Source organism: Neopelma chrysocephalum, unplaced genomic scaffold (genome assembly GCF_003984885.1).
Source record: "Neopelma chrysocephalum unplaced genomic scaffold, ASM398488v2 Primary Assembly neopelma1_75, whole genome shotgun sequence".
NCBI classification, from domain to species: domain Eukaryota; kingdom Metazoa; phylum Chordata; class Aves; order Passeriformes; family Pipridae; genus Neopelma; species Neopelma chrysocephalum.
Genome location: NW_020897736.1, coordinates 8200785 through 8217556, shown reverse-complemented (window position 1 = coordinate 8217556; position 16772 = coordinate 8200785). Strand labels below are relative to the sequence as shown.

General features: G+C 42.7%; 1 protein-coding gene across 1 annotated transcript in view; it reads left to right on the top strand.

The window, feature by feature from the left end:
- Positions 1 to 16772, top strand: part of AGBL1 (ATP/GTP binding protein like 1) — a 249726-nt gene that overhangs the window by 10254 nt on the left and 222700 nt on the right. Inside the window, exon 4 of the mRNA XM_027688705.1 lies at positions 14209 to 14246. Within this exon, the coding sequence (XP_027544506.1) occupies positions 14209 to 14246 (38 nt within the window). The remainder of the gene's footprint in view (positions 1 to 14208; positions 14247 to 16772) is intronic.

Below are 16772 nucleotides of genomic sequence, written 5' to 3'. Positions count from 1 at the left end.
TTCAACTGAAGGCCTTTCTTTGCCTGCCCATTATTTCTTCCCCTTTGGTGAGCTAGTGGGTTATATTTGGAAGGATGGTATGAGGGCAAGTCACTGCTGTTCTCAAGTTCTTGACTTTTCACACCCAGTGGCTATGGCAGATGCAGTTCATGGCTGACCTCACATCATGGCTTTGGGTATGTCTGTACTGCAGGCAGCTCTGAGTTTGTTGGGTGGGAGAGTCTCTCTGCCTGAGCTTTAATCTACCTCATTGCGCTAAAAACTGCTAAGGTTTGCAGCAGGGCCCCCAGTGTGGACAACCCAAGCATCTTAGGACATATTATCCACTCTGGGAGTATTATTCATGTTGCTGTATCTGTCTCAGTCTTGGTCTTTATTCTAGATTAAAGCTAACACTTGGGTGCCTCACTGCATTGCAATATCACTGCCTTTTAGAACCTCTCTGAGGGGTATATCCCACATAGCCCTGGAAACTACTGTCAGTCCCATCCAAATGGGAGGTGTGACTTGATTTCATACATCAGTTGCATCTCTGAGTGTTTCCCAGAGTTAAATGAATTATTAATGTTAATAATGTTTTTTTGCAGCTGGATATGATAGTCCCCCATAGAAGGTTAGGTGAAGACTAAATGCAGCACAGGAAGAACAGAGTGGAATTAATTAAAATTTTAAAAAATTAAAACAGAGCTAGAAGGATTACAAAATATTTCATAATTTATGAAGAATCAAGGGTTTGGCATGCCTTCTGGAAGCTGGAGGGTTATCATGTGAGATGAGGAGTGTGTAAGCTGCTTCTGATCTGGAGGCTTAGAGAGAAGTTTTGCACCGGTGGTGGTGGGGCTGTAAAAGTAAAGAAGGCAAGAAGTATAATGGTAGGAGACAAAAGATCTCTCATGTCTGAAATGCTAATCTGAGACATGGTGTGTTACTGTGGGCAAGTCACCTGAGATCAGACTTTTCATATGCTCAATGCATACACTTAAACCCTCACATTTCTCATATTTCTTAGCCTTACTAAGGGTAGTGAGGGTGCAGCCAGTTCTGTCTGAGGCATTCAGTAAGGACAGAGACAGACAGGAAGGGAAATGAGAAAGGGGAGAGAAAAGCAGCAGTGAATTTGTGAGAGGTTTTATGCTCAGGCAGGATGTAGTTGAAGTGGCCTGTGGAGTGAATGTGGAGCTGGCAGAGTGAGGATTGAGCAACATTGTTATGTGACCTTGTAAACATGTTTGAGGTGGATGTTAAGTGCCAAGGCTTTCAAAAAGCATCAACCCAGCAGCCCTGGAGGACTGGCAGAAAGGTATTTCTAACAAAGTCTATCTGAATGTGCTTGGAGAGGTGATGAACAGGTGCCCAACCTGCCTGTTTGCCTGCATTTGTTTTCCTGTGTCAAGGAGACAATGAAAGAATCCCCCCTCGGAAATCATTGAGTTGGGTAATGACGTGAATCTCTGATAGAGGCCAGAGAGTGAGCAGATAAAGCTGAGGGCACTCACTTGAGTGTCAGCACGTGTGAGAGCCCAGGAATCTCTTCTCCTTTGGCTTTCACTTGGTTTATTGCCATTTCTCCTCCCACCCAGAAGCCTGTTGCCCTTATGAAGGGGGCAGAAAGCAGCTATGAAATCCTCCCCAGAAAAGCTTTTGGTCCAAAAGTAGACAAGGAAAATTTGGAAAAAACAATGAAAGGAAACAGTAGTGCAGAGCTTCTACAGCAGCACTTTGTACCATGCTGTCCCTACAAGGAAAGCAGCCCTAAGAATTTCCTGTGGTTGCTGAGGCTTTTTTCCATCTCCACCAGTGCTGGCAATGCTGGCAGGTGGAGTGTAAGCCAGTCTCTAGAACTATCAGTGGTTTTAAAGCACAGCAGTGATTAGACTTGCCCTGAGCAGAGTTAAATGACACAGTGTCAAAGCCCTTAGCAACAGCCTTTCTGCAGTAGGATTCCCCGTCCTGATAGCGCTGTTGGAGCCACACCAGCTGTAGCAGCAGCAGGGTAGCTGGTTTTAGAGATACAGAGACAACACAAGAGACTTATTTCCAATGGGAGAGAGAGAGATCTCCAAAGCCTTCACAGTCTTTCAGGCTCTTTTGAGTAGGTATCAAACACTGATTATAGAGAATAAAAGAGATAAAATAAATACTAGAGTATTTACTGAGTGCAGGTGAAATGAGTTTTTAGGGAGAGGAAGTTTTGTAACAGCAGTGCCACAAGGCTCTGCTGCACAGGGCTCTGGCTCATTAACACTGTCAGGGCTCTTCTTGATCTCTTTATCTGCAGGGCAACACTTGGAATGGCAGCAATGCCAGTAAAATCTGTAAATAAACCCAGAGTTGAGCTGCTGTGGGATGTGTTTGGAGACAGGGCTTGGAACGTGAAGGAGAGAACCTGAAAACTTGAGGAAGTGACTGGTGAGGAAGAACAGGGCTGCTGATTCCCAATATGGCTGCAGCTCTGGGCCTGGGAATGGAAACTCCCCCTGAAGTGTAAACCTTGGAAAGGTCATGCCTCTGAGACAGAGATTTTACTGTCAGGCTCAGAAAAAGCCAGATTATTGCAGAACACAAAAGAGAGAACCATCCCATATCTTTGGCACATCTGCTCCGCCTGTTTCTTCCCACTCCTGTGTTAAAGGCATCCAGTCTGGATGTTGTGTGGACCATAGGGCATACATTACAATGGCACAACAGTTCTCACTGTCTACTCAAAAGCTTAATTTCCTCCTTATTTTTTGTTATTGCTTTAAATCACACACATCTGTGGTTATTCCAGCTTTTATCACCTTCCAGATTTTACTGTGCAGAAAAAAAATGAGGGCACGTGGAAGAACCGTCCAAGTAATGCTCAGAATTTTTACTGTGTTTTAATTATTTATCCCTATTACTTCATTCCTGTATATACAGCTGAAGTTCTCCCAGCCTTGGCTTTGATATTGTCTGTTTTCAGATCCCAGAATTTGGCTTGAATATATCAGATGGAAGTTTTCCAATGGAAGGAGAGAGGAAAACAACCCCCTAACTTTTATTACTTAAGCTTCTGCAAATTACTACTTCAAAAAGCCCCTGCAGTTATGCCAGTGTGACATTGCAGTTTTCAAACAGCAAATATCAAGAGAATTTGACCCAGTACTTGCTGCATTGTGACATTTACTGACTTTCACTTCCTTTTAAATCCTCTGGCTAAATGTTTTGAAGAACAGGCACCAGCACTAAGATGTGGCCAGATTATTGCTTAATAAGGAATTATACTTGTGCAACTGAACAAATTCATAAGTCTGTGGCAGCCAGATGCTGCTTTACAACGAGCCTTACACTCTCCATGGTGGTGTAGTGACCTGTGTTACAACTGAGGATGGTGTGTCCAAATCCCCTTGCTTGAAGATGTGGGGATGAAAGCCGAGGCTGTGTTTTGGCTTCCCCTGGCATTGCAGTCTTCCTGCATCCTCACAAAGTATGAATGCATCCTGCTGGGCAAAGTGCTGTGTTGAAGGTAACATGGGTGATCTAGCATATAAACCTATTTCTCTGACTTTTGTGCATACTGGTGAAATAAATAAACATCTCATTCTTTCTCAGGACCCTGCCTATGTCATTCCCATTTCTGTCTTATCTATGCTGATGTTCTTTGAAATGCTAGATATCTTGAGGTGCTGTGGTTGTAGAGAGCCTCATCTCTGACCTGCAGTCTGCAGGTTTCCTTTCCTGCAGTAAGATGTCCTACTTCTGCCTGAGCTGTGGATATGAGGACAGGACAAGGACATATTCACAGCGGGTGTTGGGATGGTGGTGCCTCTGCTGCTGTTGGAGGTGTTGGAGGTGGTGGTTCAGCCTGCTTGCAGGGACAGCTTCTGCAGAAGATACATCCTCCTTTGCAGCATCTATCTCATTTTCTGTGAACCTGATCACACATTCTCAGATGACTCTGTTGCCTTCCCTATGGCAGCCTGGAGGTCTTATGTCCAGAAAGCAGCTGCAGGGCAGTGTGAAAGCTGTCTGCTTTCCACACCTCGGCTCTTTTTCCTGCAGAGATATATCTCAGTATATATTACACAATGCAGCAGTATCCCCATTTCCCCCTCACCTGCCCAGCAAGACATAAACCACAGAATTGCAGAGGGAATTGAAGAGCAAGATGGCTTTTTCCTGCTAAACATTTATTGAAAATCCCAGGCAAATTAATAAGCTTTTCTCCCTGCTCTGCAATTGCAACATTTATTTTCCCAAAGACTTCATGCTTACTATATTTTCCTATGGCAAAACTAGTCACTACTATACCTTTCTAACACCATTCTACATGTGTTTTGCAACCCTCTGTTTCAACAACACATGGTGGGTAAAATGGGCATTTGTTTAGCATAAAAGACAGATTAAAAACTGGCTGTTGCTATTGACTGAAGGGACTCAGGTGAGACCTAAGTTTTCTGAAAGAATGTCGAGATTTTCAGCGATATTTAGGTGTGTGAAGATGAAAGGGAATGTAACCATAACAGAAAACCTCTCAGCAGGTTAATGGATTAACTTGTACTGTTAAAAGGTAGTTCTGACCTTAGTATACAAAAGAGCTTTGAAAAATCCTGCTGAGTGCTACCTGCATGTTTAGACATAAAAATGCCTTTTAAATTCAGATCAAGATGCCTATTGTGAATCTGTAAGAGAATGTTGCTTTCTGTTTCTCAAGCATGTTTATGCATTGTTCTCAATTTGAGACTGATTTAATAGTACCAATTAAGCTCAGTATTGTGTGCACACATGGCATACAAATGAATACCCCAGTATTTCCAAGCATCTTCCTGTTTGGCAGCATCAGTTAGAACCAACAAACTGTAAAGTGCCCAACTCACACTAAATTCCCTGTTGAAAGGCTATATATGTATGTGTTGAAGGAACACAATCATTAGAAAGGTTGAAAAGTGGGAATAGATGGAAGCCAGGAAAAAATTGGTAACAGATTCTGCATATTTTCTTCTGTATATTTCGTTGAAATTCAACTTGCATATGAGCTTTTCAGGCAGCTCTAACTCTGAACACCATCCTTTGGGATTTAGGTAAGAGTAATATATAGAAACTGCCTGACCTGTGTGCATAACAAGGGAAATGATGTTTACCTCCTTGGGAAGCACATGGGGATTGATAAATGTGTTGCATGCCAGAAGATTAATTGCACTGATATCTTTTTGCACTTGCTCCCTGCTGCAGATGTGGGCGTAACACTGCTGTCAGAGCTGCAACTGATGTGCAAAGAGCTGCTCCCACGTTCAAACCATGGCCTTGGTACCACAGGCTGTAGCTGCACACTCACCAAGAGCAGAGCTGAGTGGGGCTGCAGGGTTATGTTATGACATTATTGCCAGTTCACAGCCACCCAAGTTGCACCTTGTCACACAGCACAGGGAGAACAATTCCAGCAGCTACATTTGCATGAAACAGCTTCTTGCTCTGGCATATTAAAAAAAAACATCTTCCCTAGAGATTTTAAACTTCGAGTTTCCTTGGCTGGACTTTATGGATGTGCTTCATCTGAATAGGACCAGGGGGAAGTGAAGTGCAATATAAACACAAACTGATGGATCTATTTCTAGAGCCTTGTAATATGGAAACAGTACCATTAGATTAAAAAGAACAAACACAGTTTTTCATCTCGTGTTCAATATAAGTCATTCCTTCTTTTATTCTGAAACATCTGACTTTTGCTTAAAGAAAAGTCTGACACACAAGGCAGCCTTCTTTCTTGGAAGAGATCAAGGAAGATGGTGCTTTCTCAGTCCTTCAGCTTCATATTTCATGTACTTTTCAAGTTTCTTCTATTGTACACATTTTTTAAATTAGCTTCTCTGAAAGATGTTTATTTCTTTGGTTAGAAAGACAAACCAAACAAAAAACTTCAAACAAAACAAACCTCAAAATTCTAAGCAGAGTAGCTGCAGGAATGGCTGCAATGAAAGCTCATGTTTTCCATCCATTGCAGCAGCCCTGTAGAAAAGGTGGCTGTTTCACACACCTCTGCTTCACAACTCAAGAGCACCTTTCATTACAAAGGGCTTTTTAAAGATGTTGTACCCTGAGATTACTGCTGCCTTAGAGATGGTTTGTACTAACTAGTAGTCAAGGAGAACTACAGCTCTTAGCCTTGATTACTTTGAAACCAGCCTCCCTTTTATGCTCTCAAATAGCTCTGGGCACAAGCAGTGACATGTTAGATACCTCACTGCCTGGACTGTCAGTAACAGAAGCTGCCCTTAAGTATTTCACTGCCAGTTATTGATAGTATCCATAAAATAAAAATCTTGCAGAGGTTTGCAAGCAATGTGGTATATGTGCAGGGTTATTTTCTGGCATCATAAACTCCTGGGTACCTCCAAGCTCTACCTTCCCTTTATAGTTCACCATCAGAGACTCCCCAATGGCAAAGCACCTGCAGTTCAATTATTCTTAATGAAAGAAGTCACAGTTGCCCTGCTGAGATTTGAGCCCAGGGTTCCCTGGTATGTCACCAAAAAGTGCCATTTGACTTCCTCATGCCCTAAGCAGGGTATGTGTGTTGTGTCCCTCTCCCTGCCCTTACTCTGGGTGTACACAGCATTCAGAAAATTTGAGGCTGAACAAAATGGGGCTGGGTCTCTTCCCCCATGCTTGGAGTACATGCTCCCCAGTGACCACAATGTTCATGTCAATCCTGTGGTCTCCAGAGCAAAAGCTGCTGGGAATGGAGAACTGATGAGCTATAGAAAAAATTACAGCTAAGGAGTGAGCCAACAGACACCGGACTCTTTCTGAACCGAGTAGTAACTGGATTGGGAGTGGAACACAGCTGCCCGGGGAAAGAAAGGGGATTTAACCTCATTCACTGACACACTTTAAACTGCATATGAAATGATCTGTAGGGCTCTGCTGGTGCTTGTTAGCAGATGTGGCCTCGATGAGTGTCCTCACCACTCCTCTTAATCAATCAAGGATAGCATTCAGCCCCTTTCCCAGTTCCCCTACATGTTTCCCTTGGGTGGGAGACCTGGATTCTCACACTGTCAGCCTGGAACTGCCTGGGTGATGAATTGATTAAGAATTCTGTCTGATTTTGATCCTTCCAGCCCCTTTATCTTGACATGAATGACAAGCTGTCACAGCCTGCCTCAGCCATATTGATGACATCTGACCTTAGAGAGGGAGCTGACATAATCTTCTGAGGTATAGCTTCTTCCTGGGGAGGCAGTGCCAGCTCTGCACTGTGCTGTAAGAAATGCCTGGGCATTTTTTTGGCAAGGATTTGAGTGTCTTTCATGTACCTTGTTCTTCTGTGTTACTACTTTGAAGCTAATTTAATTTAGAGCTGTAAAGAATAGGTTGACTTTTTCGGATACAGCTGTCTCTCCTTCTGTATTTTTTGTACCCAAGAGAAGGAAGGATACTTGTAAGGATGCCTGGAGGATAAGCCTGGAGTCACTCTTCTTTCTGGGAGGCAGAGATGAAAGAGGTTGGAAAGCTATACCTTTTCACTGATTTTAACCTAACAGGCTCCAGGGCAGGCAGTGAAGTTTGGAAGATGCTACGTTGGAGGCTTTGAACTGAACCTGGGAACTGACACATGCTGGTCACTGGACTTGAAGAATCCAGTAGAAAGAGTGTGTGATTTTTATTCCCTTTCCTTCAGCAATACACTGAAAGCACATCTGTGTACAACAGCTGGATTTCCGAACTCCACCTGTTGGCAGTGTGTGGGACATTGCAGACTTGAAAGCAAACTTTGCCTTTAGTGTAAGTTTTAATGCCTAGCTAACAAGCTGGAATTAAAGTGGACATGGTGATGAGTATTTTTGTATAAGTCCTAGACTAGCAGTGCTATGAAGATGCCGGCAGCATAAGCAGCTTTTGCCCACCCGTATTTCCAAGACTTGTGAAGCTGCTGGTTTTAAGTCTTTAAAACAAATCACTGTGCAAGTGCCTGCGTATTTAAGATCTGTATTTCTGGGCCATGAGGGAAATGACCATTCAAGGCATCTGCCTTGGATGAGATCTGCTTCCTGGTAGCATTTATAAAGCACCTTTTGCCGTGGTGCCAACCTGTTATTTCTAAATGTCTCTCAGTTGTTGAACATGAATGTGAAATTTAGAGCAAGTGGCTTTGTGACTGTATAAACTCTGGTAGTTAAGTACAAGTCCCAGGGGTTGGAGGCAAAATGCAGCCAGATAATGTGCACAGTCAAGGACACTTAATTCCTCCCAGAGACGGGGCTGTGGAAGCTTAGGGGCTTTAAGCCTGTAAGCTGTGATACCTTGAGCCCTGAGTCAGGGTTCCATTGTGCTAGATGCTGTACAAGTATAAATTGCAGGGTTCCTGCCCCATGTTTGTTGTGGTATAAATAAACATGACAGCAACAAGTAAGAATATGTGAAATAGCAGATTGAAGGGCAAAAGAAGCTGAGTAACATGCATTACATTTCTATAAAAATAGTGGTCTATGTCTTTATCATGCAGGTGTGATTGCTTTAAGGAATTAGATCAAGCATCAGGTTGAAGAGGTATTTAACGAAGCACCAAGGCATTAGCTTTCATTCAATAATTTGAAGAGGGTGTTCTGTGTTTTAGCATGTAGAAGACACAATTTTGCAGGAGAAGGAAGGATGATTCAATTACTTGGGGACTGATCTGTAGAGCCCTTTTGGTTCATTTCTTTGTTCAGTTTTTGGCACTTCTGTTCCCTATCCATAGATCCAAGCTAGTCCTGAACATGTGAGCACCCTGTGTCCTATGAATCTTAAAATCCTTTCATGTAGTCAACCAAGCCTTTCCTCTGTAGTGAGGTTTTTCATTTTCAGGAGTCCTTCTTTTTTCTTCAAGAGAGACAAAAACAGAGGCACATCATTGTCCATCATACTGCCTTGTGCTACAACCTGTGAGCTGAGATTGGAGAGCAGAAGAAAACCAAAGAGATTCTGGCTTTCAGGCTCCTCTGTCTGCAGCGATTTCCAGCAGAAAGTGTCCTGGCAGCTCGGATCCAAAAGGGTGACCTAGGCGTAGGACTCCTTTGTCCAGGCTTTTTAACAGCCTGGTTTTACTGGTTAATCCAATTGTGCTTTGGCTTGGGACATGGAGTTTTTCTTTGTTGTTGCTGCTGGTTCCTAAGCACAGGATCTGGAAGTTGCATTTGTCTATCTGTCTGCTAGTTGTACTCCTGCCCAGATATCCAAGCTGCTGACTTGGAAACACTTCAAAGATTTCCATTCTTCAGAGTGGCTGTCTCGACTGCTACTACAGGGAGTTTTTAATGTTTTCTGATTATGGAGCAGCATTTATTATTATGCCTTATAAGACAGGGCAACTTTATTTATACATAATTCTTTTTTTTTTTTAATATATAAGTGAGTCTCCTTTGAGACATAGGACTTGACAAAACAGCTTAGATTTTGCTAACCTATTACCATAGAAAACAGAAAATCAGAGGAAGACATCTGGACAGATTTGGCAGGTTTTTTAATGATTTAATCCCCCCCATCCCCTCTGTCTTCCCTCCATTCCTTCTTGAGACAAATGCAGAGATTTGCACTGGGCATGCTATCAAATTCTCTGGTCTGGCATATGGCTCATCAAGTCATCTTTCTTGTGCTCTTAAACTTTTCCTCCTGTTCCCGTCTTCCCCCCACCCCATCCTTGCTCTTGTGCACAATTTATGAACTCCTGTCTCTGTCTTCCTGTCCCAGGCTTACTCATCTCATTATATCTTCTGATGCCAGAAAAGATGCTGTTGGTTTGCCATATGGTGCTAAGGGGTGCTGATATTATTACAAACACCATTTGCCTGGTTTGCTCTAAACCTATTAATGCTTCAATGGTCTTGCTGCTTCTTTCAGTGTAAGCCTATTTTTCATCCTCTCCTATGACTTACTATTTGTTTCCCATATGGTGTTTTGTATGTTTGAATTAATTCAGCATCAACAATAGGTAATAATCTGGGGATACCTGCTGACAGCTGGCTTAATGTGTAAATGACAATGCTGATTGAAAGTCCAAACTTAAAACAAATGCAGGTAGCTAAGTCTCTACACAGTGTAGGTGCGAACTCCTTTCCCAGGATAATTATGAATGCTAAGAATTTGCATAAATTTAAAAGTTTCCAGGCAAATATTTGGAAGAAAAACCAACTCAGAGCTAAAGCCTCTCCCAGAGGCACCATTGCTAGTTTATGGTATCACTGGACTGTGAATTGCTGGAGTTTGAGTCTGTTCTGCAAGTTCTAGCACTGTGTTTCTGCTGTGGTCTTGTACACATGATCTCCTCGGTCACTGTTGGCCACAGGACACCGGACTATTTGGACTTCCAGCTTAAGCTGGTGCAGCTGCTATTTTCTGGGCTATCTAATTAACTTTGCACTTGAAATTCCTGTTTCTTATTTCACTGCCATTATATCTATGGTTAAAATGTAGGGATATAGGACTACAGTCATTCCTGGGTCACTTTTTTCAGACCCTTTCCTCATTGGCAACGGGGCCTAGCAGTCTCATTATAAGGAATCCAGACTGTCTTTTCAAAGTCATTCGGTTGTTTGTCCCATTGTTGCCAAGAGGATATTTCAGACCTTCATTTTCCAGTGCTGAAAACCCATCCTTTCATTTCCAGTTGAAAGTATTCATGGCCATTTTATATCCATTCGTCCTTATGCCAAATTTGTTCTTCAGCCTCTGTCTCCTCTCTGTCTTCCTCAGTGTTTACCTCTCCACCACCCAGTGTGTCTGTGGAGAAAAATCCAGTTGTCTCTTGACTATAATTTTGCTAAGGTGACTAAACTGTGATCTTTAAACCTCCTCATGAGCTACGTCTCTGTTACCACAATGATTTCCTTGGCACACTTCTGCATGGTTCCTTCTGAGTGCTGCACACAGCTGCTCAGGTGAAGCCTTGTATGAGAACATTCATGCTTCCCCTTCTCCACTGGCAGTGGCTGTCCTGAGACCTGATCTGTTCTTTTCATGGTTGTCACCCTTCTGGTCATGCTTGTCCTCATCCTTTAATGGGCTCATATATCCAGGGTGTCCTTCTACCCATTTCCAAATTATGAGCCCCTGCTCATAACAGTAATTCTTATTAAACCCTAAATGCTTAACCTTGCACTTTGACTATTACATTTCATCACATTTCTATTGCTTCAGAATTCAAGAACATCTTGTTACTCCTGAAAGACATTCTGAACTCCCTGCTATTGGCAGCAGCTCCTGACTTCACACGGTCAGCAGATTTTGTTAGTATACTCTGACTTTTTGTGCCAAGGTCATTAATGAAAAGATGAAATAAGATCAGTCTCAAAAGATCCTTGAGGACTTCCACACATAACTTCCCTCTAGACTAATAACTCCTCTTTCAGCACAACTCCTGTCATTGCCTCTTTAACCAGTTCCTTGCCCATGTTGTAATTCTTACACTAAGAATGTTCTCCAGCTGGCCTAACAATTTTCACTGTGGCACCATATCAAATGCTTTCCTGAAGTACAGATAAATTAGATCTACCACATCTCCCTTGTCTAGAAAAAATAGGTTATCTTATCAGAGAAAGATACCAAGTTAGGCAGGCTTGATCTACTCTTGGTAAGTCTATTTTATCCCTTAAATCTGTTTTATCTGTTTTTGCAGTTTACCCTAATGACTTTTATTTTTTCTTTTGAAATCTGTTCTAAAGCAATGCATATCACTGAGGTCAGCCTATTGGGTCTGCACTTGTGACTAACAGTAGAGCAGGTGCTGTAGGACCTACAGAATGCTTCATCCTGCCTATGCCAAACCCCTTGTGAGGGATTGGAGTACCTGAAGAGATGAAACATGCCAGTTTGGTTCTGCTTTATTTTATTGCAGTACTATGTACAGGTATGGTCTGAGATGAGGATGTGTTTAGGCTGTTAGCTTGGGATGTGGGAAATTCATTTAGCTGCAGCTGCAGGTCTGTAATGTCACTTCAGAAGCAGATGGTGATCATGAAAATTTCTGTTTCTGCTGAGAGGTGGTGTTGGGATCTGGGCAACATCACCTTTAATTTTTTAAATTTTTTTCAGGACGTGTTTGAATTTTCCACCCCACAGACCCTCTGCGTGGATTTACTTACATTTTTATGATAGTTTTGGGTTTCTCAGCTTTACAAGTTGCACCCCTGTTCTACCAGGTCACATCAAAACCACGAATAGCTCTTATCCCTTGACTTGGAGTAGGTCAGCTCCTTCAAAGCCCAGAGAAAAGAAGTGACCAGGAGTGCTTAAGGCCGTTGAAGGATCAACTTTGGTATGGCCAGGAAGAGTTTAAGTCTTCTGGGGCAAGTGTGATGAAGAACTGGGGAAACTTTGGACTCAAAGATAGTAGGAATTGGAGATTACACTGCCTGAGAACATGGCCTGGGAGTTCTAAGATCCTCTAAGGATGAATGAAGTTGTCTGTATACAGTGTGATTCACAGACCACCCCAAAAGTATTGGAGGATCCAGATTTGCTGATTTATTGGCTGATGGGAGGATTCCTGGCAGTGTTGACTTTATGACAGTGGTGGAGCTCTACTGAAACTCTTAGCAATGCTCATAAGCACATGCAAAATAAAGTAGATGCCTAGAGGAAATACTGAGAAGTCTTCTGCTCTGAGCAAGAGATACTCTGGTCTTCCTTCGTTGCTCTGATGTTCTGCCATGTGAATGAGACATCACATTAAGCCTGTAAAATGTAGGTATGTAATTCAGCCTCTTTTTACAAGACACATACTGGAGTGTGAGTTTTGGGAGATGGTCTAGGTGGAATTTTAACTTGCTTAGAGTTGTTTACTTTGTCCCAGACTTTAAACTGAGTATCTCTTTTCTGAGCAAGCTGAATAGCTGGTGGATGACAGTATTCCTCCCACTAGCAGAATGATTGCTGTTTAGGTGGAGCTGAAGAAGCAATGAAAGCATGACTGTGCTTCCACCGGTGAGATTTTTAGCTACTGATTTCCTGTTCTGTCTGTATTTGTGTGCATTTCCTTTGCAGTTTGTAAAGCCGTTGTTGAACTCTGACAGATTCATAATGAAAGAATGACTTCGGATAGAGATGTTGACCCAACATTAGCAACAACCAGCTCTCTTGAATCTTTTAGTCTCAGCTGCTGTTAGGACACACAATGAACAGCAGCTTGATGACAAAAAATATTTATTTGCTGCAGAATGATAATTGGCTCAGTATGGAAGTTAATATGATTTTATTTGGGGATTGGTTTGTAAAGAGATTACATTTTAAGGAATCCTTGGGCATGGAGGTTTTTGTAGCTGTATTTATTTAATCAGCTCTGGGCACTTAAAACTTCACAGCAGTAAGCCAGGTTAGAACACAGATCCTCTTGCACCAGCAGAACATGACTGGAAAAGAAAGTTTTCTGTGGTGGTAATGGGATGGAGATTTTACCACATGAGGAAGGAACTTGCCTCCAGATGTTTGGGAGCAATGATACCTCAGTTCAGCTTTTCAAACTGAAATGTTAGTGACCAGCTCCCAAACAAACCAGTGCTGTGCTGGCTCAGGCAGGTTAATTTGCTTACCTGTACATTGAAATGACACAGAAAGTCAACAGAAACCTGCCTGTCTCTCCCCTGTGGCTACTTACTCACTGCAAGCAGTCTTACTATAGAGCTTTAGCACCTTTCTTGCAAGTCCTCCTCTGAGTGGGGCCCTTGACACACCCATGCAATGCAAGACAATGTTTCAATTAAAAGAAATTCAATTTTGTTTTCAGTTAAAGTTGGGAGGGAGGACAGGGTGAAGCTTGTTTTGGGAAAATAGAAAAAGGAGTGGGATTTGGCTGGAAACACTGACATTGATATCCCAGCTTGATATAGAAGTTATCATCTGCTGATGTAGATAGAAGCACTTGTGTCTGGAGTGGGCATGTGCTGAGTTTCTGGTACAAAGGAAAAGCTTTGGGGCAGCAGTTTAAAGACTTGTTAGATTACTTTGGATGTGTGGGTGTTGCTTTAAATTTTAATGGTCATTACAAATCAGCACTACAGTAAAGCTAGAGGGCTAATGGTCTTTTAGAATAACTGAGTCAGCTCCAGAGGCTGGATACTCTATTGGTGTAAAACATTGCAGTTCTGTCAAAGTCCATCATAAGCTGTCGGCTTAGACCATCTGGGAAGCCTGGCCCAGAAGACTGTGAAGATGAAGGTTACAAAAATTATCAAATAAATTGACATTATTTCTCTATCTCTCTTCTTTCCCCAGGGCAGCCATTGGGGCTCTGGCAGCTCTACTGAAATCAAGTAAGCTTTTTTCTTCATATTATTTCTGACTTTCTGTGCTGTGCTGCTAGACAGAATGATCCTGTTGAACCTCATTCTCCCTTGGTATTGCCTCTTCCCTCAGTCCCAAAGAGCAATATAAAGGAAAGAGACAATAGTCCAGTAGTTTCCTATGTGAGTTATGATTCTTGGAGCTCCAGCTCTGTGGGAGATGGCACCCTGTGTGCCAGGGAGCAAGCTGACAAGGCAGCCAGACCAGACCTTATTGTGAGTATTTAGGGAGCAGTGGTTGTCCCGGGGCATGGTGCAATGGGAGAAATGGGCAGCTTCTCCAGCCAGTGACAAATCCTTATTGCTCTGATTCAGCATCACAGGAAAGTGTGGCCAGGACCTCTCTGTCCTGTGGTGCTGTTATATCACTGTACTTGCCCACTTACAATGATGCTGTGGGCAGAGACTTGGAAAACTTCTATTGTCCAAAACAGATGGCCTTATTCTCCCTTGTAAGTTTTTCAGGTCTGATAATGTGCAGGCAGGGCTGAGATGGTGATTGCTGGGGTACAGCCCTGCTGTGAGAGTCTGTGCTTAACATTTGCACCAGCTGGTCGGGGGTGTTGCAGACCTTGACCAAGTCAGGTGACTAAGTCATTTTGTGACACCCTTCCCAGTTAGTTGCTGTTTCCATGGAAAGGGAGAAAAGGACACAAATAACAGCAGTGTTGTTTGGTTGCGAATGGTAAACTGATTTTAGGGTAACACATCATCTATTTTCAGCTGATTTTTTTTTTTTAAAGCAGTGAGACTGGAATTTGGGAAATGGTGGTGATACTGTGCAACCAAATAGAACACTACAGACCACCAGTCAGCCTGAACTGTGTTTTTGGATGCTTTCTGCAGTCTGATGCTGAGTGGCCAAGAAAATGTCTTTTACTTTTCTCCTTGTCCAGTGGTTCAGGACATGAGAAGCTCCAGGCTTTTGGAGTAGACTGCTCTGGTATCTGCATACAAATGAGCGAGTTGTGTCTTTTGGGAGGTGTGGGTCAGGAGATGTGAGAAATAGCTCTGGTTCTTTGAGCTAAATTCACCATGCTTGGAAAAGCAATGAATTCTTTTTCAGGATTGCACCAGGACAGCTTGCTTAGTCACAATTAACTTATTTGTGGCCATGACCTTAGAGCATTTGAATGGTGCAGGGGTTCTTGGAAAGTTAAAAGTCAAATCTGGTGAATGCTATAGCACTTGAAAATTGTTTATTAAAAAAGGGGATAGAGTTGTATACAGCAAAGCTGAGAAGCTCTTTTTAGCATGTTTCAGATGGCACACAAACTGAATGGGAAGCAGGAATACTGGAAAGTGCTACAGAGTGAATTGGTAGATTGAGTATTGTGAGCTTTTTTTGGAAACTTGCAATGACCTGCTTGCTGGGAAATGGTGGGGAGATTGTATTTTGCTGGGGCTGAAGGCTGTAAGATGGATAGGACAAGAACATGGCCATTCTTGAGGGTATCCCTGTAGGGCTGTGCTATCCTTGAGTGCTTCAGCCCAAAGTGATTAGGGGGATTATGGCTGTACACAGAGCTGTGTTGGAGAGTCAGTGTCCCTCTTGCTTTTAGCAGAGCTGCAGTTGCAAAGCACATGGTAGTTTTTAAGGGAGCAGGCAGATGGCAGTGTGTCTCCCTGATGGATTCAGAAACATCCATCTTCATCTCCTCAGGCTTCCATAAGCTCTACTTGAGACTTTGTCCACCTGCAGAGCCAGAGGCTGGCTAGAAACTGTTTGGCTTCTCTTTCCTAACAGAAGCTGATGCTAAATGCTCACTTAACAGGTGCATAACTGCAAGAAGCAAGATATGCCTGGAAAAAAGACATTGGTGTAAGAAAAAATTATCACTTCAGCTGTACCTGGGAAATTGTTGCTGTTGCCTTTCAGAGGGGAAAGCTTAAGATTGTCCAAAGAAATAAGTGATGGGACACTACAAACTTGTGCTTCATTCACAGTAGGGAAGAAATGCTTGGAAACCCAGTGCAAGAAGAGAGTGACCTTGTTATGCTGTTCCCCTGTGTGTAGTGATTTGTCACATGGTGATAGTCACAGAGATGGTGAATAATGAAGGATTAGAAGTTTAGATCCTTTCTAATGGCAGTGCTGCATCTTTCTATCAGTGGAAGCTCAGATTACTGAAATAGAGAAGACACTTCTTACCTGATCATCATCCAGTCTCTCACTCCTGACTTATCTCTTTTCAAGCATCCCAGAGTGCTTTACCTGTCCTTGCATGCTACTTTCCCAGCTGGTGTTCCCCACCATGTCCATGCCCACATGGACACAGCAAACAGCTCACAGCAAGTTCTTCCTCCATTGCTTTGTTGTTTTCATAACATCTGTTGTCTGTGCACCATGTAAACTCCCTCTCACTGAAGTGCATTATTATACAGGCTGAACATGTAGCTTGGTAAATATCTATAAAGGTGCTGAATGCCATGAGAGCATCAGGACCTTTTTATTCATCTCTTGAATGTTACTGTCAAGCTTTCCAGTTTTACCTC